Source organism: Dicentrarchus labrax, unplaced genomic scaffold (assembly GCF_905237075.1).
Source record: "Dicentrarchus labrax unplaced genomic scaffold, dlabrax2021, whole genome shotgun sequence".
NCBI lineage: Eukaryota > Metazoa > Chordata > Actinopteri > Moronidae > Dicentrarchus > Dicentrarchus labrax.
Window position 1 is genome coordinate 8723000 of NW_026136705.1, and position 26471 is coordinate 8749470.

Genomic DNA, 26471 nt, shown 5'->3' on the forward strand with positions numbered 1-26471 from the left:
TGGGAAGGTTACTTTAAAAACGTAATCCAATATAGTTACTAATTACCTGTTTAAAATGTGGTCAGTAACCTAATCCAAGTATCACACATTAAAGTAATGTAACTTGCTTACTTTCCATTACTTTTGGATTACCTCACCACCACATATGCAAATAAAGACAAAAGAAAATAATTGTCAATAAGAAGTATTGATGCAAGTGTATTCTATGACAACAGAACAATGTGACCTTAGAAAAGTAAAAATGGAAAATGGAAAGATTTTTAGCATCAAAAATGTGTCCTCTGCTCGTGTGTTTTCAAAGAAAAATGTATTACTTACTTATTTAACTTACGTATTTCAAATTGTAATCTGCTAAACTATCCCCATTTCTACTAAATGTAACTAATTTGATTACATCTTTTTTTTTGTAACTGTAAAGAATTACAGAAATATGGACATATTTGTAATGGATTACAGTTACCTTTTATTGTATCCTGATTGCGTAACTCAGTTACATGTAATCTGTTGCTCCCAAGCCTGTTAGCACTAAACAAAAAGTACAGCTAAGCTGAGGTTGATGGGAGTTTTCATTAGTTCTACAGGAATTTGGTCACAAGCCAAAGTAAATGTAAATGACTTGATGGTGGTGCTAGATGAAAAGTCAGAAGATCAAAGTTATTACAATTCACACTGAGGAGGACATTAATGTATGTACCAATTAGAAATTAACCCAATAGTTGTTGAGATATTGCACTCAAAACCCCAAATGTCAACCTCATAGGGGTGCTACAGGAAATGTCAAAATGATTCATCCACAAGGGACCTTAAATATTTGTTACAAAATTTCAAATCCATCCACCAGTTGTTGAGATAAATTGGTCTGGATCAAAGTGGTGGACAGACTGACCAACACTGCCACCCGCAGAGCCACACTGCTGGCATGGCTAATAATTCACATTCATTACAAATTTATGTCTGACTCTTAGGCATGCTGGTAGAATGCATGGAAGTGTTAGAGTAGCTCAGTTTTCTGATGATTCCAACATCTGTTACCCAATTTTTATTTCCATTTTGAGTATTTACTTTTTGTACCATTAGTTTGGTTTGTTACAAATCTTCCACAAAAGACAACCTGCACATTTTTCAAAGAGAAAATATCACTTTTATTGAACAGTTGACATGTCTGCAGCTAAAGGAGTAATTGTAACTTCAAATTTGTACCCCTATTATTAAACTAAGACAAAAATATTCTAAAACATTCTAGCAGTCCATTAATTTAACAAAAAGGCAGCCATGTGAAAGTTGTAATAGCTAATATGACTACATGGGAAATCAATCATGGCATGACAGAAGAGGCAAAAAAAAAAAGGATTGGACCACAATATATTCTCAAACTTCCCCAAACCCCCTCACCCCGTGAAACTGTTTTCATGTATGCCTTATGTGTCTTTCACACTTAGAAGAATACATCAGTAATAATGATAATAAATGCAAACATAAAATATACATTCCACATGTCCAAACCATTTAAAATCCTCTCAGAGGGAAACAAATAAAAACATGTAAAACAACTCATATTTACATCAGTTTATAATGCAGAACACTACACAGCCCATTCCCTCTGTTATAAAACAACAGTGAAGTCAATGACATGGAAAAATATAACATTACAGCAACATTACAGCCTTTATTAGCTCAACTTCTCAGAAGGTCACTCAAGCAAACAGATTGAACAGAGGTTTTAACTCATGATAGTCAGGTGGATTTTTGGCCCAATCTCCACACACACACACACACACACACACACACACACACACACACACACACACACACACACACACACTGAATGTATCTATTAATAATGCTGTCTGAGTGGCATTGTGTAATTTTTCTCTCCAATGAGAAAAAGTTCCTACATTCAAATGTGATTTTGAAGTTGTTTAAAAATTATGGTTAGAAACAAATGTTTTTATAAATTCTAGTTTCAGCCTGGTCAAAGAATTCAGCTGATTCAGCAGAGATACCATCTGACTTGAGACATTTGCCCTTTAAGTGATGACAACATAGACACATATCATCCATGTATTCCCAGTAAGGCTCCTTACTGACTTTTGTGCGCAAATTTATAACACTGAAAGTAAGAAAATGACTTCTTACAGTAACAAAACTGTGACCTATTTTTGAGGAATGTGTTTCAGACTGGCAGTCATGTGCATTATTATGAAAAAAATACACAAACAATCATATTACATACATATATTACATAGAACTTGTACACAAACAAGAGAATATTGTGTTATTTTAAAAAACTGATGATCAGTAGGCCAAATAGGAGAAACTCTAGACAAGATTTGGTATCCATGCTGTTATCACTTCCAGGGTATGTTGGCTAACAGGTCAGTTTCTGTGCTGTGCTTCTTTTTACCTCACACAAGAATATAACGTTCAGTCAGTAAAGCTCTGAAATCAAACTAACTTCAGAGATTTTTCCAGCTGTGGCAGTGTGTTGCGTTCAGCGACTGAGGCCTCCATGAGAGTATCTCGCATAACCATTCTCAGGATACAGAGAAAGCTCCTCTGTGCTGCTGAGCCCATTGTTCAGTTCTGAAAAAGATGACAGAAAAATGATGGATGATGCCATAACTCTCTTTACTGAACAGAATTCTGATATACTGTACTTGATGTAGATGGAAATTATTTAGTTGGATTACATGAACAGCTGATATTTAAATACAGTACCAGCATATATGTTTTTAGTAACCACAATATCTCACTTCACTTAAACTATTCATGCAAAGCCAGCAAAAGCCACCAATTCTAAAATGTTGAACTTTGGCACCCCCAAGTGGTAGTGTCATAAAATCCTAAAAGTGTAAACTCAGGCTTCCAGGATCCAGGTTTGAAAGTGACTGTCCCACATTTACAAGTAGTCTATTTATGTAATATACCTCTGGTAATTGCCAACAGTGGGCTGTTAAAACTGCAGTGTAAAAGTTTATTAGAACACACTGGAAGGAACATTTGTATAGAAATTACTGATAAAAAGATACAATATTTATGCCCCCTTTATTAGTGCAGTGGGGCAGAAAAATAACAGAGGTTACAAAAAGAAGTTATGCGTTTGGTACAGTACTGTAGTTGTTTGTTTTAATAGGAGAACTACGTATTGTTGTTTAAACAGTTTCCTGATGAGGTTATGGTCTCAGTTGGTACTTTCAGTCTTCTTCCATACAGGATGTTCATTTAGTAAATTATGGTCCCATTTAGAGTAAAATAGACGATAAAGCCGTGTATGCTTTTGGGCGGGGGTACCTTTTGATTGACAGGTCAATCTATGTGTCTGTCCAGCTCAACCATTGACAGTATATATAAGAGCTCAACGAACCAAACTCAGATCAGACTGTCAAACTAGGCATTCTGTTACTGTGTTGACTAATTCTCACTAAAAATAGTTTCAGAAACATATACTGTGTAATGTTTAGCGGTAATACGAGATTGTGTGTGACCAAGCGAGCCGCCATTGTTTCCTGCTATGGATGAGTCAAAACTGTGCAGTTAGTGAGAGCAGCTCAGTGCTATGTGCTATGATAATGGGTCAATGTCAAATGTCCTCCACAGGAGCGGATTTGCTATTTATTTATGTATTTATTCCCACCTGAATTTTATGTATGTTTGCTCTGTTCAGTTACATCCTGAGCCATTTATTTTCAGTTGTGTATGTAATCAAGGCTGCACCTGAGAATATTAGCTTCTCCTTCATGATGTTGACGTCCCGACTGGACCGACGCGCCACAGCGCTCAGCATGATCTGTTCGGGGTTATAGGTCTGCATCCCGCTCATCCTCCACCTGTCACAGCACACACAGATACAAACCATTACAAGCACATACAGGCAACAATTCCAACTGTGTCATCAAACCATACAAATCATTAATTGTGGCCTTTCAGATACTGGTACACAGAAACAAATACGTACATTTAATGGGATGTACATTGATAAACAAGAGGTAAACAAGTTCAGTGAAAGGAAGGAAGTAAGGAAGGAAGGAATCTGCCTTGGGGTGTCGGGCAGAGAAAGCACAAGGAGGACAGACAAGGCAGCAGAAACAAAGGCCAAGGCAGTCACAGCAGTTACCTGATCATATGATAGCTGACAGATGCCAGGGGCAGCGGAGGAAGGTTGCATGCAGATCAGGCAGAGCACAGGACAAAGTAAGAATGTCAAGAGAGAAAGAGAGGACAGAGGGGACAAAGAGAGGTTATAGCATGGAGGAGAAACATGGAAACATTCAGAAAACAGCAGGAGAATAGAACAAAAAATAGAAAGAAAAGAGCAGAATGAACAGTCAGAAGAAGCAGACAGAGAGCTCAGGTCCACTCAATACGCAGTAAACTAAATGCACACAAAACACTTGTTTACATGTGAAATGTTGTTAATGTATTCAGATATGTATCCTGCCTACATTTAGATAATAACTGATTGAATACATACTGAAAGTTACGAAATTTCTAATGCAAGTAAAACACATTTACTGTATTTCTTCAGAAAATTAAGCCTAACTGTGTTCGCTAAAGGAGATAAATGTAAAATATAAAATATAACCTAAAACTGTAAAGATACTATAATATAATATAAATATATTATCTTTATAAAAATGCTCATCCATAACAAAAAACCCCTAACTGCATGGCTCACTCAAATGTAATAAAAAAAAATTGTATTTGTTCAACTCAAATAAATAATCATATTTAGCCTTTATTTTATTTTTTACAGGCCTAAGGAGGTAATTATCTAGTGACTCTCAAGAAGATTAGAAATAATAATAAATTAAAATAAATTTTGCGTAGCAGAAATATGTTTTCTTCTGTTATCTTGTTAATCCTCTTGCGACCCCCAGGTTGGGAGCCACTGAACTAAATTATACTAGATATCACAAATGCTTTATGTAAGTGCTTAAACTAAATGCAATGATGCTCATTTAGAATAGCCAAGCTGGGAGAATAAATATGCTGAGTGTTAAATGAATTTCTGTGTTTGTTATTGTTTTGTGATTTTCAGTATGTTAACAGTCCAAACTTACTTCTGAAAACAGAAAATCCCTATGACTACGGCGAGGGAGACCAGATCCGAAGTGATCCAGATGAAGTTGTAAGCGTTCTGGCTCTGCAAGACAAGAGAGAGGAAAGTAGTTTCCAGCTGACGCCAGCGGAGGTCACCATTAACATGCATGTCTCCTAAAGCAATCACATGGCCCTGACTAAAGCAAAAGCCTGCCAGACAGCTGCTTTTTCACTTCAGATCTGTGCCCTTGTCTCAACCTGTCCCGCAATCTTTCCCAGGGTCCTGTTGTTCTCTAACGCCACGCTGAGCTAAAGTCTGCCGCTGAGCTCCCTCATATTTCTCCACGTCCTTGCCCTCGAGTCTTGCTGGGCCCTCGTCAGTCTTTGTCCTCTCTCCTGCTGTCCTCTCGTCTCGCTGTGTGACCTTGTCTGTGCCTGTGTGTGTGTGTGGTGTCAGATGAGAGGCAGAGAGAGCAGAGCTGTTTACCATGAGCCAGATGGGGTAAGGCACCTTTCGGAGGACTTGGGGGGCATCAGAGGACACAGAAGGCACCCCGCTACACCACAGAATGGAGTAGAGCCAGGGCTCATTCACTGGGTAGACAGTCACACTCACATTATTGGCCAGATACTCCCTGGGGAATAGAAAAACACATGTCAAAATCTTCAACTCTTCCCTCCTCCTCTCCTTTTTCACACCACAGAAAATGGCATTTTAAATGTTTTGTGTCAGAAAAGCTGTGAAAGCTCCAATATTTCATCTGTGTCCCTGATGAAGGCAAAGTGTATGAAAAGAGTATGCTGTGTCTGCATTTTAACATATGCAATAAGGGCCCCCGAAATTCCAGTCAGCTTCTTGCTATGAGTGATGGGGTTCTATATGAGCACACACGTTCCTGCCACAGTTTTAGTTGTGTCACAGAAGTGATTTTTCAGGGAATTTTCTGTTTTTTCTGTTCTCTTCTCGCTAGTTTGAAGTAGATGGGGCTCACTTAGGAAAAAGTGAAAATACATATTTTCCCTTTTACCCGTGGAGCTATTTATCCATCTAGATTGTTTTGGTGTAAGTTTCAGAGATATTGTCAATAGAGATGTCTGCCTTCTCTCCAATATAATGGAACTAGATAGCACTCATAGCACTAGTGATACGTGTAAATAAAATACTTCCTACATGAAATTGCTTACAACAAGATCTGTGGATTATTTTTCAAATGTAGGAAGGAGCTGTAGTAGAGTTATACCAAAATGTGCTGAAAACAAAATATCCACATTATTTACATGAGGGAGTCCGAAAATGTTTTAGATAATGCTTGAGGCACCACACAAAGCCCCCTCTTATCTCTTTCATGACTTATTTTGAGCACTGTTTCCTTGTTGCCGAGCAGTGCTCTTACTGTATGTCTTTGTGGCTGGCCTTGCTGTAGTGGAGGGTCAGGCTTGTTATTCCCCTCTGCCTTATCTCTTCCACTGACAGCTTCTCGTTTGCGGTCTGCTGAAGCCCTCTCACTCTCCCCCTGTCCGTGTCAGGGGTCCACGTCACCTGGCACAAACACATATGACAAAGGAAAGACCCTGATCAGACAGAATGCAGGATGTGCTTCACATTCAGAAATGTTACACCTTAAACGGTGCTACTTGTAGAATTACAAATATTTGTATGAATATGTTTCCACAGTATCCTTCATAGTAACACACTATGTATACTGTAGGACAATACCTGCTGCCAATGTCAGTGACAGTTGCTAATGTACTCATGATTTACAGTACTACAAGCAGCACCTTTATGTAATCGAAAGGTTATAATGGAGGGACCTACAGTCCTCACCCTCTTCTGGGAAATCCCTGCTTTCTGCACAGCCCACAACGTGTCCATGAACCAGTTCCGGGAGCGTGGGTGCTCTGGTGGAGGCTTGCGGATGTTGAGCAGTGCAGAGCTGTTGGACCTGGCTGTGAGACGCAGCATTTCCAGCAGACTGCAGACGGTCTGGTTGCCTATTCTGCTCCGGTCCCTCGCTGTCAGGGTCTCTACTGTCCAGTAGGGGTCACTCTGGAAGCAGAGACAGCAGCAGAGAGGCTGAGATGTAACATGCACTATGTTCTTCTGTTATATGGTTAACGCAACATGAACATTTCCTTTGGAAAACCCTTTGTGTAGCTTATTTGTGCATTGTTTTATAGACATTAGATATTACATTTAGACTTTTATATTGTTTTATCTTTTTGTCTTTGCATCACTATTCTAATGGAATGAAATCAAAGCATCTGCACACTTTAGTCGAAGAGACCTTCATCTTCAAAATCAGCACTGCTCCACTGCAGTTATATTCCAGAGCCTTGAAATGTTTCTTTTTATTGGAAAAACTAACAAATTTCTATAGCACTTAAGAGATTTCTACAGCTGTTTTTCTGTTAAAACTGTAGCTTTCACTCCATTTTATAGTCGGGGAAAGTCCTTGCATCATATTTTATATACAGTGTCACCACTGTACAAATAAACTTCATTCTGCAGTACCTATGCAATTCCTCCTGGACTCCCCTCTCCAAATTTTCTGTTGTAACTGAATATGATGAGCAATGTAGTGCCAATCAAGTTCACTATAGCTGTGATGCAATCTGCATGAACAAATTAGGTTGAGTTGAGTGGACATGGATTTCAGTACCTCCAAAAACCAATGGCCCGCGTTTAGAGAGCGGATCTCCGTCCAGTTGAAGAAAGAGGCGTCTTCATACTGCCTGGCTGGAAAGACCTTACTAACATCTGTGGTTCTCCTCAAGGTGCGGTCTCGCATAAGGAAGGGAATCCCGTCCACACTGGAAGAGACAACACAGTCATACTTTACAACTTAAATTATGATTCACAGTAGTACGTACTCTCAAAACAGCAGCTCAGTAAATAATATAAAAATACACACTGTTGCTGCATCTCTCTCATTCAATTTAAATGTTTCTACCAGATAACCTTCGTCAGCTGCGGGATCTATATGTGGAACTTCAGAGCTCACTAAATTCATTAAATATAGATAACCCAGGATTCAAATGTGATTAATGAGTGGTTTATAACCTGATAGTGACGTCTGCCTCCAGGGAGTTTGCTCCATGCTGCAGGGCTCTGTTAAAGGACACCATGGTGTTCTCTGGAGCCAGCTAGAGCAGAGAGGAGACAGACAGGAGAAATACTGTCTGTCACTTTGTGCAGACAACACGCATCAAGGGGAAGTGATGGAATTGTAAAATAACATTTAAATAGGGAGGCATGATTTATTGAAAACACATTTTCAAATGAAATGATTAATAGTCAAACCAAGCTACAGTAGCTAGTCATTTACCATGCATGTCTACACACCACATTTGGTTTATTTACAGAAATCCTTTATGGAAAAAGACCAGTGGGATACAATACTCACCGATGCATTAACTACATGTTTGGTCAAAACTGATGATCAGATTTTTTTAACATTTGTTTTACAAAATTGAAAAATTATTATTCCATAGAAATGTTGAAGTTCCATTAGAACAGCATGCAATCTATCATCATATACATAAAGGTTTCAGATTGAGAGATGTGAGCTTTGACTTTAATGGATCATAATAATACATGAATAATTCAGATGGCAATGGGTTGATGTTTTTAGTCATAAAAACAATAGAGCTGCAACGATTACTCAATATATCTATTCATTATCAATAATTAAATTAATCGGCAACTACTCTGACAATCGATTTATTGCTTTGAGTTTGTTTTATGAAACAAATGCCCAAATTCTCAGATTTCAGCTTCTTCAGCATTTTTCTGACATTTTATGGACCAAACTAATCAATTAATTGACAAAATGATTGATGGATGAATTGAAAATGATAATAATAATTAGTTACAGCCCTAAAAAATAATAACTAATGACATATGAATTCCATCAAACATCCAAAAGCATTTATTTAAAACCTCCACACAGCTGAGGCTGAGGTTCTGCAGAGAGGTGAAAGCCAGGTGGTTTTTGTGATTTGTGTGTACGTGTATACTGTATGTGTGCATGACCGTGTGTGTGTGCCTTTAGAGGGCAGGAAAACCTAGCTCTGAACATCACTGTACATTTGTTTACAGCCAGTCATCTGGAACAGTATTTGCTCGCCCAGCTGTGAAATGTCAGTTCAGTGTGTTGTTGGCTCTCATGCTTACTGAGCCTGATAACAGTGAGCTCATGTACTGGAGCTGTACCACCATATAGTACAGCAGAGGCATGCACACACTCACTGTATGAACATAAATATATATATCCGCCGGTCTATGAGCAGGGGATTCTGATGTCTTGAAAAGAAAAATGATCACAAAACATATTCAAATGTAGGCCGTATTTGCTGTGCTGTTATCCAGAGTACCAGCTTGGCAGAGACATGTTCTTCCCACTGAGCTGCACATCATCCATTTGAACAATTAACTGGATCAGACAGTGAGGTCTGGCAGTGCGCCAACCCACCATAGGAGCTCCCCGTCGGCCAATGATGTCTGGTCGAGGTCTGAGGCTGGTGCGGTCCATGATGCAGGGGCAGTTGAATGTGAGTGGCGCCAGATAGAGAGCCAAGAGAATGATGACGTAGATCAGCAACACTATCACCTGGAAATCTATGAAGAAAGGAGTGAGGGGGTTTAAAGAGTCAGTGTATTCATCCTCAGCTCATCTCATCTGCTCCCTATGAGAAGAAATGTTTAGCTTTGCCTGTGTTTGGTAGTAGAATTAGTAATCAGTAAGTACCAGAAGGTAGGGGTAAATAATTTGTAATGCTGGAAAATGTAGACAATTTCAGGAAAGCACTGAAAATCTATTTTACACACACACACACATATATATATATATATATACCTACACTGTACCACACAAATACTCTAATATTGCACCTAGTAATGGATAGAGGTGGAAAACTGTGGCTTTAGTCTTGATACAATCATAGAAAATGATCTTTACCCCTTATCATGATGCATAAGCAAAATAAATCAAAAGCAGAAATCTGGCCGAGTGGTAACAAGGATCTTTACTTGAAATTCAACTCAACACTTACTGGATCTCTCTCTGCGGACCACATATCCAGCCACCAACCAGCTGATAGCTGTGACTGTTGCCAGGGCTCCAATGTGCAGGAAAGGTGCTGTGGACTGGTAACAAAACACTTGTGTTAATTGGTGGTTACTTGTTAGAGAAAGTGCAGTACAAAAGAGTACATCTCTGATAGACTGTAGATAATACAGTAAATATGTCAAACACAAAAAATGTTGGGTGCACTGTACTGTGTTGTTGGTAAGGTCAATTCACTTTCAATGATTCAATAGCCATTCTTCGACAGCTTTATCATCACCAATACACAATGCAGGAGTTTAAATTACCGTCACAACCTGATTGATACCACTCCTATATTAAATAAGCTACATAAAGCAGCAGGCTACCTTAGATTAGCATAAACAGTGAAAGCAGGGGGAGAGAAATAATGAATAATGGCGATTTGGCGCTCAGACTGACTTGGACTAGGAAAGTTTATTTTATGTATATTTTCTGATCTGAAGTTGATGATATTGTGCTGCCATTCTTCAATGGTGATGGTAAGAATAACAGTATCTTTATTAAAGTGAATAAGGGATGAACTCCCCTTATGCACAGATCATATACATCAATAGTAGCCGAAGTTTGTGCATAATCCATGACGATGGAGATAGAGAAAAATTGAAATGCATGGCAAAAATAGCATATTGTAAATAGTTTAGAGAACCCCCAAAATTTTACAAATCATGTTTTCAGGGAAGCTCATGTCTTATTAAGACCTTGTAGTTCGCACCCTGAAATGAATAATAAACTCAAAATCCTACTTCCCTCATTCAAAGGACTGATTTATGTCCCTTTATGGAAACTGCCATCATATTCAACCCATTCACTGTACTGTATGTCATTTTAGTCAAAAAGTGAAGACCAACCTGCAGTGACACAAGCAGGATGTCCCACTCATCTCCCCATATGTCTTTAACAGTGATGAGCCCAGAGATAGTGGTGAGCAGTGTAGCCAACACTCCAATCTGTAGAGACAAAACAGACAATGATGAGGTTTAATTTTATTGAAAACTGTGTGGAACAAATCCATGGCAGAAATGTAAGATGTAAATCACAGCACCTTGTGGACCCAGTAGAGGTTCAGCTGCTGGCCTAAGGATATATGGAAAAGTGCTAAGATCTGAAAAAGAAGCAAGATTCAGTGAGTTATATCATAACTTTGCAATAAGCAACAATGCAAACATTTTAGGGGTTTGAAAAAGACGGTCACCATTAAGAACGTGATGTAGCTGAATCCCACGGTGGTGGATGCGAGGATGGGGATAGTCTCATCCCTCCATTCTCCAGAGCGGTTGTATACTGACCTGGAGTGTGAACAGGTAGGGTTTGATCGATCAATGCTGATTGTAGAACTTATTAATACTTGTCAAAAGGGAGAACTTTGCCTCGACTATGCAGCTTCATAACACCAGGAACCCACTAATAAAACCCTGTTGCGGTAAGGTCAGCACCCTGCTGCGCTCCACCTCATCTGGAACTAGTTCCATTGTCACAAACAACATTTCACATTGTGGGATAACTGACTCACCAGTTGAACTCATTGAAATCATTTTGAGCCACCAACCAGAAGTAGGCCCAAAACAGAAGCAGAAGGAAAGAACTGCACAAGATGATGAACCATGTACACTCCCACTGTAAAGGAAAACACAAACAACAGTTTACCTTCTCAGATTTTACACTGAGACTATTTCAGAGTTTGCTGCTAAATTCCATACCAGGAAACTAGATTAAAGCTGCTACAATCAATATTTTGTCAGCACATGACTACATGTAATGTGAAAGGGATTGGTCATAACGAAAAACCCTTGTACTTTTGCATTAACCTTGCGAGGCAGCTGGACTCCACCATGTCAGGATTCATGCGCTTGTGTCCAACCATAGCAGTATCGTTTGGCACCAACAGCCAACAACAAACAAACTTTGCAACTAGCTGGTGAACTAGTGAGCTAGTGGAGCACTTGGCCATTAAAAAGCAAGAAAAAAAAAAAATTCCCTCAGGAGTTGGTGGAAACCAAAACCAGAGCTAAAACTGTGAATACTGTCAGAAACACTTCAATTGAATAATGTTGCTCTGTCATTGTAGGATGTAGGAATAGGATGTATAAATTGCCAATTTCTAGCTAACACAGTCAGCAAATCAACTTTAAGAGGAAATAATATGTCAGTGGTGTTTACAGCTTAATTCTCACATTTTTGTCAACTTGGCTGACAAAATTACGACACAATGAACTTGAGTCTTGCTCATAATTAATTTAATTAAGGTGTTATACTTAGTGATGTCATGGCTTCTGTTGGTGGCGCTCTTGTCTTTATATGTGCAGTCTTGGTGACTTTGACTCCTCAGGCTAACTCCCCACTTTTAGTATTTTCTCAAAACAATCTGTTGATGATGACTTCCTGTAATTTCTGCTTGCCATGGCCAAAAGCAAATGTTTTGAGTAGCATATGTATTAGTGTTATTACATAAACATGTTTTCTTGTTTTTAACCCCTTCCTATACAGTCTTCTGGCTTGACATGTGGGACAAAGGTACAGAGAAGAGCGTGTGCAGCACTCAAGGACTCTTCCCTTCAGTAGTTAACAGGATTAGGAGCTAATGCAATGTGAGGGAAGGTGTAAAGTATGATAGGCCAGTCAACACATCCTGTTGAGCATTGATCAGCTTTCACCATACTGTGTTTGGATTCACCATTTCCAGCAGCTTATGTAAGAGGCTGGGAGATAATTAGGCGTATTTGCAGGTGAAGAGCAAATGGCTGCACCAATGAAGCAGATGAGTCGGCACAGAACGACTTGTGGACTTTTTTGTCCAGGAATGGAGAGGGCATGAATATGCATCAGGGAATATCTTCTAACTTGATGCAGCCAGTGACAAAATGACAGTAGAAGTGGGGATATGACATGTAACAGTGGTGGTTTTTAATTGGTTTAGCAGGTACTTGGAGATCAGGTGACTGTAAGTCACTACGAGGCGATGAGCCAGAGTCACGTTGTCACTTAAGCAGAAACACAGCATTTCTTTTTTACCTAGATTCCGACCAGAGAAGTCAGACCCCTTTCCAAAATGTGTGACTTACATGATACTGGTTATCATAATTTTAAGTTTTCTGCATTGGAGAGAAACAACTGAACACCAATGTAAAAAATGTTGATGAGGAGAAGAAAGGACATTCAATACATAACTGCCTTTGAATAGAAGTGGGCAATATGGAGAACACTTTCTGTCACAGTAAATTTAATTCTATATCCCAATCACAATAAAGTTTGTGATATTGTACATTTTCCAGAAATTGAGAGACAAATAAAAAGCCTAAATACTAAACACACAACTAGACACAAACTGTCATTTTCATCAAATTGATGCAAAACAAGGTCAAGGACTTGCTTTGTCATACTGTCTGTGGCTCTAATAAACACATTTACTACATTTCATCCAGTCAGTGTGGGAGTTCATATCACATTTCCCAGCCTTTATCAGGCCACTCTCAGTGTGTAGTGCAAGTCATTTTCAGGGAGGCTGTGTGATGTCTGGTACTTTCTCCTGAGTGCTACATGGCCTTCAAAAGTTTCTCCATCTTTCCAATTAGAATTGCCGGTTCCCAACTTCTGACAGCGCTCATAAATCCTGATCTACAGTATGTGCTGACTTCACCATATGACGAACCTCTCCCTCCTTCTTTCCTCGGCTCATAAATGTGCAGAATGGCCTGTGTCAGACAAGGTCAGTGTCAGCTGAACATGGCCACTGATAAAGTAAGTGCCCATGGGTGTATTCAGGAAAGGAATGTGCAATGGTAGAACTAGAATAGCCATTGTTTGTACTTGTGGTTCACTAGTTAATGGAAATTATGTGAAGTCATACGTTGCATGTTACAAATGTTACATCATCAAAATGTTTCATAGATTGATGTCTACTGTGTGCTAGGACTGAGGAGGAGAGGTTATATAAAAATGTTTTTTAAACCTGCATTAGTTTCTAGTTGCACAACGAGCTCTAAACACAACATTGAGATATTGTCAAGTTATAAAGTTGATTTGGCAGCAAACCCGGTCCCAATTCCGTTGAGAAATGGTTTAGCTCCATGCAACTTTCAGTTTGTGTTAATTGTGGCGGCCCCTGTGGACAAAAGCGGTAGTATCTCCAATACCTCATTTAATGGATTTCAAGGGGAAACCGGCCGAATCTGATCCTGTAGCAGGCATTAAGAATATCTGTATAGAAATAACCAATCTTCTTGCTGATGGTCTTGTTTGTTTATGTAGGTCATATAGAGACATCAGTATTCATTTTAGACTGTTTCATAACCAGTTACAAACTCTTTGTGGTTTGTTTCACTGGTAAATGTTCCACTTTCCTCATCAGTGAGTTGGCCAATAATGGGAAATTTATATTATTATTTATTATTCTGATAATAATAATAGTTCTAACCCTAACCCTGACTATGTGATAGAAGCAGAGTGCTGATGATCTCTAAGAGAACATAAAACCTGAAACCCAAAGCAGAACTGAGGGTGTAATCTGTCCTTACTAATGAAGGACCTTAATAATACAATCAGTCACACATCGCTGTGTTGTGGTGTAAACACACAGCATTTCAGTGCATGAATGCTAACCTGTCTGCTTATGTGCAAGCACTGCCTGTGTGACTACACAAAGCTTTGTAAATGGAGACAGAGAGGGGAAAGAGGCAGCTGTGTGCTTGTATTTTTTCCTCTTGGTCAGCACATCATCAGTGCCAGGCTCACACATTCAGTAAATGGACTAGTTTATGGCCGAGCCACTGGCTCTTTGTAATAAAGAAGACATCCAGCAGCAGTAGCTGTGGCTGCCCAGTGGGTATCCAACACAGCTGGGTGTCTGGCTCCTCTTTACACATCCAAACACTGCACTGCTTCTGTTACTTGCTTTATTGTAAGGATCGTTTTCCCCAGTTACTAGGGTCTGGTCTCGATGTAACTTAGGAATTCAGTAAAAAAACTGGGATGACATCAACTTCTAATGGATTAGTTTTGGAATTTAAGGTAATTCCTAAAGAATTACTAAGTAATTGTAAATACTAAGTAATCAACAAGCATGTATTTTCAATTCTAGTTGAGATCCTAGTGTTTAAAGGGTGGTATTTCTATAGAGTGACGTGGAATACAAGGAATCTAAAATATTTCCATTTGGGGTGTCATGGTGGCCTGGGGGCTAAGACATGTAGACTGCAACATCTCTGGTTTGAAGACTATATACTATCCATTTATTCCAAAAAAGCTAGATATGTAAAAGGAAAAACAGACAGGAATGGAAAAAACTAAATGGATGTTCAGGGTACAAAAGGAGCCTGTAATGTCATAATCAAAATTAATGAGTGTACTTTGCACACTGTTGTGTAGTTTTTTTGTTGCCTTTCACAAAGCCTGACCTATTTATTCGCCTTCGGAACCACAACATGGAAAACAGTTCATTTATTCCTGAGGTGTGATCAGGTTTTAGTGCAGCCTCAGCAGGGTTGTGTTGTCTCATTATCAGCCTCTATGCACAGTACGTACAGTAAGCCACATGGCCACACACTCTCCACTACACCACTTTCTCGACATAAAGCTAATCTACAAGATCCCTGTTTACAACTGAACAGGAAATAAAGATAAGACTACCTTTGTTCTTAAGCCTTTATCATACAAACATTTGGGTAAACAGGATGCATACAACACACATCTCGGTCAGCATATCCTGTTTCTGTTCTCATCACTACAACCTATAAGATTCCAACTTACACTTTCTTCCTGCAGTGGTACATATTTCTGGTGCAACTCTACAGAGGGCTGATGACTGAGTTGTAGGCTAAGTGCATTAGCATTTAGCAGATGTAAATAAATACTATGGCTGAAGCACCTATGATTAACTTTCTGTACTCATACCTCCTACTACAGCTCAAGTGGGATAAGCAGCTGAAAGATGAAACCCAGGATCAGCTTTCTCTGTCAACTTTATGTTATTCTGTGTAATGCCTGATTCACTTTAGGGCAGGGGTCTCAAACTTAAATTAGCTTGGGGCCATGGCTGCTATTGTCATCTCATTGGAGGGCCTCTTCAACGTTCAAGCACTACAAGAAAGCACAGTTTGCAGTTTCTATACATTTTTATAGCAACCTTTTATATCATCTTTGTTATTTTCAGCCAAACACATTTGGAGACACCTTTGTCTTTTTCCATTATTCTGGACCAAACAATGCATGTCTGACATACACACTGTATAATGATAGAATGTTCAAAGATAAGGCTGGGTATCGGACGTCAAAACTGTATTTGGTACTGACTGAGGTGTCTGTAGCACCCAAATGTAACTAGTATTCAAAACTCTGAAAACTTGTCAATTACTAAAAGTTGGCATTGAATGGCATTGGTCAGTGTTTAGACTTCCATCAGATATTTCGTGATTTAAATCCAAATTTTGCCAATTTTCGATTATTTCACTAAGGCAACATTCTTGTACGGCTTAGACTTTTAACGTTTAAGACCTTTGGCTTCATTTGTTCAGTGAAACATGTTGACCATTCTCAAAGTGAGGGATCCAAAAAGTATTGTTTTGGTACTAATCTTCAGTATTGTATTGGCACTAGTAGCCAACTTAAAAATTCCAAACAATAACCACCTTTAATCAAATATTGATGATATAATCATCCATCTGAAGCAACTTGCAAGATGCATCTACATAATTCTAATAATAATAATAATAATACAGTAATACAATAAGGTTGTTACAGTAATACTAAGTTATTGCTATGTTTTTTTATTAATATACCAAGCAAGTAATATTTGAATCTTAATTAATATATTATTACGACGTCCCTACTCAATAATCACTTGTATTGTCTTACCTTGGAGCTGTCGTCTTGGGAACGCTGGTAGCGTTTCCAGCGGCAACCATAGATCCCAGTGACAAAGGACACAAAGACCTGCTTCTCATAGACCTGCAAGGGTTGGTGTTTCACCATGCTCCTTCAGCCTCAGCGCGCCACCAGTCCGTTAACATCCCACACAGGACTGGGAACCCTGAGGAAGATCAAAGTGTTACTGAAGAGAACAAGCTTTCAAATGATTAGCTCAGTCTTTGTACATACAATTACATTTTTCATCAACATTCCAGATCACGTCATGTTGTTCAGGTATATTTCCACAAAACACTGTGAATATGTTGATGCTCCTGGGCCTTGTGTGCAGTAACAACACCTGTGAGAGGAAGTCAACACACTACTCAATAGTGAGTCATGTCTGGGACCGACATAATAACATGGTATATGCTTTACAGTCACAGTCTTAGGATGTCTGACAGCGGAAAAGTGGCAAATAGGCAGGTAGAATCTATCTATGGGTATGACTTGATCCTTTAACAAGAAGAACATGAGTAAAGAGGAAAGATGGAGTCAGTGTGTTGCTCTCAAACTCACTTCTGCCTCAGAGAAAAGCTTGTTGCCTTGGTGGCAGGTAAAAATGTCTTGGCACAGAAGATGTTGTTTTTCATGGCTCTCTGAAAGAGAGTATCTTTTTTTTTATTTCCTTTTAGCATTCGCAGATTGTTTCTGTATGGAGTAGCTTTCAGACAGAAGTATGGAATTGCATAATTTTGGCTCATATAAACTACAGTATGTGTTATTTACGTAACGCCTTGAAATAAAACCTCACGGCATTTCTTCGTATAAAACACCTTGGTGTCCTTGGTGAGTGACAGTTCCTAAGATAATGCTGACTTTCAAAGTATGATTTTTTGTTTTTTGTTTGTTAGCAGCACGGCTCTATGGATGGCACTGTCATTCATCACTTTGGTCCAACATTTCTTTAGAGTGAGATATCTTCACTACTGGACGGTTTGCCCTGCAGTTTTCTACACAAAGATACATTGGTGATAGTTGGTGATCCTCTGACGTTTCATATTTTCAATGTGCCCATTGCTTTGGTTTGTGTCCACATACCTGCAAAACTAATCACATTCCCATCAACTTCAGCTGTACTTTGTGTTTAGCAAATGTTAGCATCAAGAGGTAACCTTAGTGACAGGTGGGTGCCATAACAAGTGGCTAGCTGCCTCATTTTGCCCACATCAACCACTGTGCCTAAGTACAGCCTCACAGAGCTGCTAGCATGGCTACAGAGTCTTATTTTATATTTTTTGTTGGACTAAGTAAAGATACTTAATAGCATTTCTGCCAAACTGTAATTAAACACCTCACTGTGCAGTTGGATGAAAATGTAGTTAGTTGCCTCAAAGCATCCATTTCTTCCAGTTCTTTGTCACATATATACTGTACACTCTGGACCACTGTGTACTACACAGTAGTTTAATTAATGTAAATGAATCAATAAATGGAAGAACAAATTGAAAAACAAAGTTCATCATATCCTGGTTTTCATGCACACAAACCCTGGATGAGCCTGTGACTCTGAGCCCCATAAAAAGGAGCGGTTTACCTGGCTAAAGTGGCAGACCCTGACAGATAGTACTGTGTCCAGCTGACTGTAGCCATTATGATCGCCTCTATGCCCATACTTAGTTATAATGCTGATCTTCAATTGACCCTCAATGGCTGAACAACCGATAGATGTTGCTTCTTGAAAGGGACATAAGGGGCAGACTAATACGATTTTCCCATGGGCCCGGGTAGGTCCACTTTATGCCAAGCCAAGCTGTGATGACATGTGTTTCCTTTACTGCCACTCAGAGCTGAGCTGCTGTGGTCCTGCTTGGCAGCAGGGTTAAGCAGGGCCCCCCTACAACAGAGCCCTGTCATCACAGCCAACAGAGTCATCATATAGAAGCGACGAGAGGGTCACAACATCAAAGCGTTGATAGGCCCAAAACTGATGAAAACAACAGTAATCACAAAGAGCTCCATGCTGAACGCTGTTGTTTACCCCAGCACTGAGGAGAAATGTGTCGCTCTGATTATGAAGGTGGAGGTGGATGAAGGTGAGCAAAGGTGCAAATCCTTTTACCACGCCACCACATTTTAATGGAAAAACACAGTTGTGCTTGCCATTACGAACAAGCCCTGTAATGGAGAGCAGCTCACCTCTTTTAAGTCATTTGAACCAAAGTCAAAAGTAGACACGGAAAGAGACAGGTCAACCTTCAGGCCGATGTTAAAGCAAGCAGTAGCACAGTTCTAAAGGAGACAACACCTTCACTGGGATTGAGTCAATGGGTTGAAAAGCCTCCCTAGAGAGTGAATCCTACTAGGGGGCAGCTGCTCACCACTTATGAAAACGGAACCAGTTGGTGCTGTAGGCACCACTGTAACCCCCGCCACGACCATGTGCATGGACCAGACCATGACAAGGAGGTTTTCGAGATAGAAAAACACTCACCCCCCCGAAACAGAAAATAACTCCTGCTGAAAACTCAGCTGAAATAAAATGTCTATTTTCTTTAATAAAAGGCAGCAATGAACAACAATTTCCTGGTCAGATAAAGAAAGATAAGTGTGTTTCCTGGTCAACGGTTCTCAACAAAACAAACTGCTCCTTTGTCCTTATCTCTGAGCAGAGAAATTACAACATGACAGGGGGACCGGGCTAAATGAGTCTGGCTGCGTCTGTATACATCACTATCACTCTTTCCATGTCACTCAATTTTCTAAGCTTCTAAAAGGCAAATATAAAAAGCATAGGCGGCGCTATTAAGAAGCTCACTGAAGCTCACTTCACAAGCTGCCTCACATAGCTAGTAGTGCTGGCAGCATCACACACTACACTGATCTGAGTTCATCCGCCATTCAGTATGCCCACATTGATGATCAAAGTAGGTTAGTTAGTTAGGCTGTCACTGTCTGGAGATCAGTGGGGAAGCTTTACTCGTTACACGTCACTCACACGAGTACACCATGCAGAATACTAGCAGTGAACTGTTCCAGCTGATTTAGAGTCTATAATTAGTAATCCGAATAGACCTTTTTCACAGCAGCCATTTTAACATGAAATTGGGTAAACACAAGTGTTACCAATGATACTAATTAAAGTTTCATTCCATTTTAGCAGAGCCTTTCCATTGCAGCACCCTGTAGCTTCCCCATACCCAACGCCATGGCACTGCCTATGAGTGAAACCAAATCTTGATTCACAAGCAGATTCATTGCAAAACAATGCAGTGCTTTGAGCTAAATGCTAACACTGGCATGCTAACATGCAAATGTTGAGCAGGTATAATGTTTACCATGTCCAGCATCTTAAAGTAGCTTGTTATCATGCTAATGTTTGTTAATTTGCCCTACACACAAAGTACAGCTGAGGCTGAATGTCATTAGTTCTGCAGACATTTTGTCTTAAAGAGTTGGATAGATAGAAATTTGACCTAATGATGGTGCTAGATGAAAAGTTAAGAGATGATCAAAGTTATTCAGCATAGTGAATCTGTTCCAAATTTCATTATGGTTTTGACAGAAAGAGCTAAAAATGCTTTTAAACATTTAAAAGAACAACAAATCCAGCTGCATGTACTCCACTTGCATTAAAATACACTCTTGTTGGGTATAACAACACATGCTGAGATGTATCATATTCAGGTTTTCTCAGGGGATCACTGTGAATGTTTATTTACAATTCATTGTTAACCTAAATCTATACAACAATCTTCAGAAGGAGGAAATTGTTATGCATACACCTTGCAGATCTGCAGTGTTTAACTGGTTATTATACAGTAACTCTCAGGTCTGAGAGCCTTCTCCTGGATTAAGAGGAGTTGGCAGATTCCCAGCATTCACATCCTGACCCCTTCCTCAAACAAGGGCCAACTGGAGCTGAAATCACAAGGGCCTTTTCCAGCTAGGTTGGCCTATTGTCTCGCTGTGGCTTTCTACCGTGGTGCTATCGTCACAGAGCTGCAGTCGTCATGAGGTCGGTCCGGGTTCAGATACTTCACTCCTCTATTGCTGCATGATTTCAAGCTTCTTTACAGTTCTTAAAATAACACAGATAAATTGTGTCTGGCACATAGTCACCTTTTCCAGTGGGTGTGAGCTTGGTCCCTAATGTGGATAAAAGGGAAATGTTTTCTCAAGATAGTCAGATGTTTTGAAGGAGCGAAGCTGTGCCGAGAACAAAGGCAATGCTTGTTGCAACACAAAATATCATAAGTAGAGGTGCAACTGTTATTGGAGACTGACATGCAAAGCATAAACTACTGTGCCTTTGAAGCAATGTCTTCAACACAAGTTGTATTTATAGTAAAACAACTGTAAGCAACAACACATAGACAATTTTGAGAACACTGAGGACAAAATAAACCTTAAATTCACCACAAAGCGGACATTTTCCTCTGAGATCACGCCCAGGGCGGGAAGCTCAAGTGCTGTTATCATAAGGATAATGGCATACTATTTGGTTACTGGTTGCAAGATGTCTAAATGTAAGGAATCTGAAATTTTTTTTTCATTTCACCACTTCCAGACTGATCAGCACAATGAATACAATGAATAGTGGAAATCCAGAGGGGCATCAGGTATATAACTCAACTCATAACTCAAGGTAAAACAATATATTTGATAACCCATTAGCTACTGTTAGACCAGGGGTTCCCAAACTTTTACATTTCAAGGACCATAATAGATCAACACTAGATCACAAACAGGACAGCACAGATGCTGTGAAATTAAATTATTTTACTTTTTCAAACTCATCTTGAGTTCTTATTTATGAAAGAGACTTTAAATATTGGGGGACAGTAATTGTGTCTGGGTTTGGTGTTAATTTATTTGTATTGATACAGTACAGAGCTTCAATCTTCTATTAATAATTAGTAATTATTTAGCACATAATGGCATACATAGATATAATGTCTATCAGAGGAACCTGATTGTTTCACATATTATCTGTCTCATGTGCTCCTGCCAGGATATAGTAAAAGTGTCAGAAAATACGAGTAATAATAATGAAATAATAAAAGTTACCTACTGCAGCTTTAAAACCATTTCTTTACCTAATTAACACCTAGCTGTTTGTACTTGAGTCTGGAAAAGTATGGAATTTTGAAATACACAATGAACCCTGAGTATTATACTAGTTGCTGTCTCTGTTAGAAGCTCACTGTGGTTTATGATATTTGCTACCATATACTGGCTGTAATGAGTCAGCAGTGTGCTGTATTTACAGCAGCAGGGACTGTACTGTTGATTGGACTCTCAGCTCTAATGTGCTATTAATTTTTAATGTATTTTCTATTTCTTTTAGCTTCTGTCACACTGTGTGTACAGTAGAGTCTCCCACCAAGAACTGCACTTTGTAAATCTGTTATTGTTGCATTCACAGCCAGCACTTCCAAACTTTTTGAGGAAGAGAGCCCTCCATATATTACCAGGTTCACCTGTACTCAGCCTACGACAAAGCTCTCTCTTGTGGGCTTTCAGCGGGCCTCTCATTCAACTGGCTTCAGGCCAGTTTCCTCTCATGAACCTGCCATTTACCTGAAAGGACTATACTACTCTACTCACTTTCTTGCCAGTTTCCAGGAGGTAACCTGGTTACTGCATGTCGACACCCCTCGCAGGCTGCAGGCACCTTGTTGTCTCGATGTTGTCCATGGAGTTAGAATTATGTGCTCATTGAATAATAATACAATAATCCACTAAGTCTCAGCCAACCAACTGCCACAGAGCCATATCGGTCTATTATTAGCCTTTTATCTCGGTCACTGTCGCCTCTTTCCAGGATTCCATCGCTCACTCCTTCATGAAATTTATATATGCATGCATTAATAGTATCCTTAATCTTTCAGTGGATTTAGCCAAAAATAGAGTTTCCATTAGTGCCATGCGCTCATTATCCACACACAGGCAGCAGTATGAGGGCACGGGCTGGAAACAAAGCTGCTGTTGAAGCCAGTGAGGTTATTTTAGTAAATGCTGACATTTTTCATCCTCCTGCACTCTCCTGCATCCATCAGGTGGTCATAAGACAAGAGGCTTGTTAAAGTGAGACCCTGTTCTCCTGGCCTGCACATCATCAGCCAAGCAACACCTGCCACTTCTGAGGCAACCTCTGATTTATTAAAGGCGATCTAAGTGACAGATAATGTAAGTGGCGCTGCAGGAAGGCCAGGGCACAGATAGAGAAGAAAATTGCTAGTCAGATATGTCTTCTACTAATCAGATTTGAGAGGACAAAAGGACAGAGCAATGTGATTAAAGTTTGATTCATTTGCAAAGATAGTGACATCAACACTAAGACTTCTAAAAAAAACCCCCAAACACTTCAGGTCAGTAAATCAGCCTTTAAAGGTTTTAAAGGTTTGCAGTCGACAACTTCAGCACTAAATGCCACCAAATCCTAACCTCACCCAGAAGTCACATTTCAGTTTGTGTGTTCCCGTAACCAACAGTGTTGGGTTAGTTACTCATTACTCTTTTCAAAAGTAATTTCATTACTTTACTGATTACTCCTTACCAACAGTAATTAGTTACACTACTAGTTATATTACTTTTCTAATACGCCCCACAACATTGGTAATTGTGTCCCTTCAGATTTATGATAATTAAAATCCAGTTTTGTTGTTAAACTCAAAGGAATATTTCCAGCCGCTGAATGTAAGCCTTTTAGTGTCCAAACTAGTTTCTGCCACGATTACAAAAGTAAATCAAAAGATGTGATTGGATTGTTGGATTTCAAATTAGTAGGGGGGTGACAATATAAGTAATATTGTAATATTAATATTACAAAGAAAACATATATGTTATTAAACTGTAATATTAATTTCAGAAATGTATTAATAATTAATTACAATACTAGTTAATGAGGAGAGTAATATTTTTACTGTAAAGCTACTACTAGTAATGAGTTACTGTCCAACACCAATCCTTATGTTATGTACTCACTAACACTAACGTAGCTTCTCTGTGTCTGTACCAAAGCCACTTACACAACAGCAGCAGGTGTCAGAGGAGTCTCTCAGCAAACTAAAGCACTTATTTCACAACTGTCAATCAAGCATCGTGCAGGAGAACATATGACAACTAATAATCTGATCTGTCTCCATCCACTATGCTTTAAACATTCATAATGTATGGAGAAGGTGGGTGATATAAGGTCATGCCTCTGCTCTGTTGACATTGGCCATAATAGCATTTAAATCAATAACAGAGAATATTGATCAGCTGATCTGATTAATTGATTGAGTGGAAAAAATACATATGATTGCATTCAGGCTTATAAAACATCACCCAGTGAGGACAGATCATTCAACTACATCCCACCAATTGCTCTCAAAACCAACCACAGTGCCAAGTGACAGTTACTGAGATTATATGAAGATAATCCCATGAAGTGCGCACAAACACTTACTTTACCTCCACGACAGCCTTTGTATCCCGGACAGTGCTGAAAGGTCGGAAGCTCTCGGTTAATCAGTTATTTCCAGGGATGTTGACATAATGTCTTCTCTTCACAGTTGGACTTTACGGATTCATTTAAGTCTTTAAAGTAACTTTGAGCGACCGGATGAGACGGACGGATGGAACACATCAGCCTTCTTTAGACCCGAACTGCGAAGACCGGTTTCAACGGTTTTTACAGTCTGAACGCTTTAAATAATAAAATGTTCTCATAAATCACAGGATAGTTTCTCCTGGCATAGAGACGTTCCTTCAGTGTTCATAGAAGAGTTAAAAACTGTAATCCGTCCGACACGGTGTGGGTGGAGCTGTGGGCGCACTGCAAAGAATATTCCCTCTAAACAGGTTTTACTCCCAGCACACAGCTGACCTGTGTGTTCAAATGGGAACCTTTTATAGTGTGCATTGTGACTGTCAGAGGTAAATGGACCTGAGCAGCAGGACTGCAGTGGTGGAGCAAATAAAGGATTTTAAAGTTATTCTAATGATTCCTGAGTCTTATTATTCCTGAAAACATTTTAGTATCACTTTCTCAAAAGGCACCCTTTATAAAGGGTTTATAAGTGGTCATTTATTAGGGCTGTGTATTGGCGATAAGATATGTATCACGATACCTGGGTTACGATTCAATGTATTGTGATATATCACGATACTGTAAACAAGGCGATATATTGTGATTCTAAAATCTAATTTTGTACAGAAGGCAGGTAGTATAGTAGTGTAAAGAACACGCCACCATTTGCATAAAAGAGTATTTTTATGCAACCAGAACAGTGGGATCTAAATTTGTATTTATCTCTGTAACATCAAACATCATAGCCCTCAGTTTACGTTTACAACATTGCTATCTAGCACTCTATATTATATTACTCTATATTTTATTACCCACCTATAATTTATTGCTTTATTAATGGAAAATAAATGAAAAATCCATTTGACTTACACCTTCTGGGAAAGGGCTGCAAATGGGATCTGGACTCAAATGAATTTATTACCAACTAATTAATCCTTTATTAACAGATAGCCAACATTAGAAACAACAATGTTACCAAATATAAAGGACAGACATAAACCAAAGGGATTTTTCACAACCTGCCAACCCAAATTATGTTCCTATTAATGATTTATAACCCATCTATAAAGCATTAGTATATCATGTATTAATAACTGCTGACACATTAAGTCAAAATTCATGAAACTTTTTATAAAAATCATTTTATCTTATCATTTCATTTTACTGTTTAACAAACTGAATTCAAGTTGGATTCATTTAAAATAATTACACTGCAAAACACTTCCCAACTGTCAATTTTCAAAGGTTGATGGCTCACCTTAAATCAATAATAGCATTCTGAAATAAAGTGAAGGATTCCCTTTACTAAAGTTGCAGACTTCTTTTCAACACCGCTTGAGGAACTTTCGAGAAAAAACAAGATAGGACTTAGCCTAATTACTCTTGGCCTTCTTGTAGCTATCAAAATGTATGGACAGGCGAATTGATCTAATCATACCCTCCCAGTCACTACTGTATGGTTAAGAGTCTGCAGTGCAAGGAAACATAACTGAAATACCACACAAAAGTGAGTTTCACCCCTCTCTGCAGGCAAAAATCTTACCCCATAAATTTGGCATTATGGATATTAAAAGAGAAGAGGGAGATAGAGGAGGAGGTGGGAAGGGACATCTCATATGAGAAGTTATCTGAAGTTATTTGTATCTCTTCCTGTCGGCTCCATTTTGGTGGATTTTGGACGGACGGTGAGGACAAATTGGTCTCATGTGCTGGAGTTTAGCGGTGTGTTGAGAGGGTTAAATCAAGTATGTTTCTGGTTTTAAGTGTGAGTGGAGATGTCAGGAGGGGGAGATCAAAGGGGGATAAGACACAAATAATTTCATTAAACTTCTCTGTGGGGAGGCTGTAGTTGCCAAGGAGGCCTGGTATACATGGGCCCCCCTCTCTAGGAAATATTAGTGCTTCCT

The 26471-nt window shown here is 39.2% G+C and overlaps 1 protein-coding gene across 4 annotated transcripts; it reads right to left on the bottom strand.

Moving 5' to 3' along the window:
- Positions 1–1118: 1118 nt before the first annotated feature.
- On the bottom strand, positions 1119–24773 carry gdpd5a (glycerophosphodiester phosphodiesterase domain containing 5a). Of its 4 annotated transcripts, none has more exons than XM_051401575.1 (17): positions 24447–24773; positions 16995–17169; positions 11659–11762; positions 11341–11434; positions 11191–11250; positions 10997–11095; positions 10093–10186; positions 9513–9658; positions 8102–8184; positions 7701–7851; positions 6857–7087; positions 6435–6580; positions 5528–5675; positions 5061–5143; positions 4115–4129; positions 3715–3827; positions 1119–2583 (listed from the first exon to the last, which is right to left on the bottom strand). In XM_051401575.1, the coding sequence occupies exons 2-17, from the start codon at positions 17109–17111 to the stop codon at positions 2492–2494; spliced, it is 1776 nt and encodes a 591-aa protein (XP_051257535.1). In that variant the 5' UTR covers positions 17112–17169; positions 24447–24773; the 3' UTR covers positions 1119–2491. The 4 variants fall into 4 exon arrangements, with proteins under 4 accessions (XP_051257535.1, XP_051257536.1, XP_051257534.1 ...); XM_051401576.1 differs by having other exon boundaries at positions 6866–7087; positions 24442–24773; XM_051401574.1 differs by having other exon boundaries at positions 24442–24773.
- Positions 24774–26471: the final 1698 nt, after the last annotated feature.

Coding starts and splice junctions, on each gene's coding strand:
- gdpd5a (XM_051401575.1), bottom strand. CDS start 17,111: ATGGTGAAACACCAACCCTTGCAGGTCTATGAGAAGCAGGTCTTTGTG. Junction 11,435..11,658: donor GATTTCAATGAGTTCAACTG/GTGAGTCAGTTA, acceptor TTCACACTCCAG/GTCAGTATACAACCGCTCTG. Junction 10,187..10,996: donor TCCTGCTTGTGTCACTGCAG/GTTGGTCTTCAC, acceptor TTTTGTTACCAG/TCCACAGCACCTTTCCTGCA.